The 1,222-nt window shown below is 51.0% G+C and overlaps 1 protein-coding gene across 1 annotated transcript; it reads right to left on the reverse strand.

Annotated features, from left to right (window-relative positions):
- Nucleotides 1–313: 313 nt before the first annotated feature.
- PGRI_096270 (uncharacterized protein) lies at nt 314–1,126 on the reverse strand (the record flags this gene model as incomplete). Its single annotated transcript, XM_040797340.1, has 1 exon — nt 314–1,126. The coding sequence occupies one exon, from the start codon at nt 1,124–1,126 to the stop codon at nt 314–316; it is 813 nt and encodes a 270-aa protein (XP_040649788.1).
- Between the last annotated feature and the right edge of the window lie 96 nt (nt 1,127–1,222).

A 1,222-nucleotide genomic window follows, 5' to 3' on the forward strand; every position in this document is an offset into this window, starting at 1 on the left:
ATAGCTTCTGACCGCGGTCAGAGATTATCAACTAGATAGTAAGAAGGGGTCGAAGCACCATACTTATATATATATATATGTACATATGTATATATTATGCTACCATACTATATTTCTGACCGCGGTCAGAACATCTCGCTAGAAAGCACCTACTTAGTTAATACTACTAATCAAATTTATTTCTGACCGCGGTCAGAAAATCTAGCTAGAATGTACCACAGGGCGTATAGTATTCTACACTCTCTAATATCTTTATAGTAATATGTTATATGATATTCACAAATCTCACCTCGTATACTGAATTCCTAAGCTTCTATACTGATTCCTCTATAGTACTTATATCCATCGGGTCACTATCCTCCATGTCTTCAGCACTAGTAGCTAGGCCACTCACTTTAGTACTAGCGGGTTCCGTAATGCCAGGGGGATACTGGAACTCTGTATACTGGACACCGTCGGTGATGAACTCTGGGATTGTCGGCTGACCTAGCTCCCGCCGGTGGAAGTAGGAATCCTCCCCAAACGCCTGCTTCTCAGCCGCCACAAGGTTTTCAAACGCCTTCTGGTATAGCTGCTGGGCGTTGCGTCGCCAGCCCCGGATATAGCCCCACGCTGCCTCATCGCTCTCCCCAAATAAGATATCTAGCTCCCTCCGTACATCAACAGTATCCCACCGCGTTTGGCCAATAAGCGCATCTGACACTGCACCTAAGCGTCCTAGCCGCACAGTCGCAGGAAAGATATGATCCATCCGGCCACCGAACGCGCTATTTGGTAGACCAGACGGCGTCTTGGTACCCGAGTCAAAATCCCGATGGCAGCGTGAGAGGTCATCCCAGGTCCCCGACTCCGCTGTGTCGAGTGTCTGGTGATCCTCCCCGATCGCAACGAACCAAGGGAGGATATTCATCCGCTGCAAAGTCGCTGGGCCGGTAGACCCGTGAGGCAGGCTAGGTAAGCTTAGCCGCACATCCCCAAACCGGCAGATCTGCCTAGTCCAGCTATAGCCAAAGTAGGCCTCGTCGTCCTTTGTCCACATATCAGCGTCGATGCGCTGTACGTAGCCGTCCTTGGCGTACCCTCGGTCGACCAGCCGCTTGTGCCACGTGGCGATCTCGCGATGCATCCCTAGGAGTAACTCGGTGCAGTTGCTACTATCCTCGTCGGAGAGAGCGAGGCTACCCTGTAGCGTGTTCGCACCCCGCCCACTTCGTACAAAGTC

The sequence above is a fragment of the Penicillium griseofulvum genome, assembly GCF_001561935.1.
Source record: "Penicillium griseofulvum strain PG3 chromosome Unknown contig_66, whole genome shotgun sequence".
In the NCBI taxonomy this organism is placed as follows: Eukaryota; Fungi; Ascomycota; class Eurotiomycetes; order Eurotiales; family Aspergillaceae; genus Penicillium; species Penicillium griseofulvum.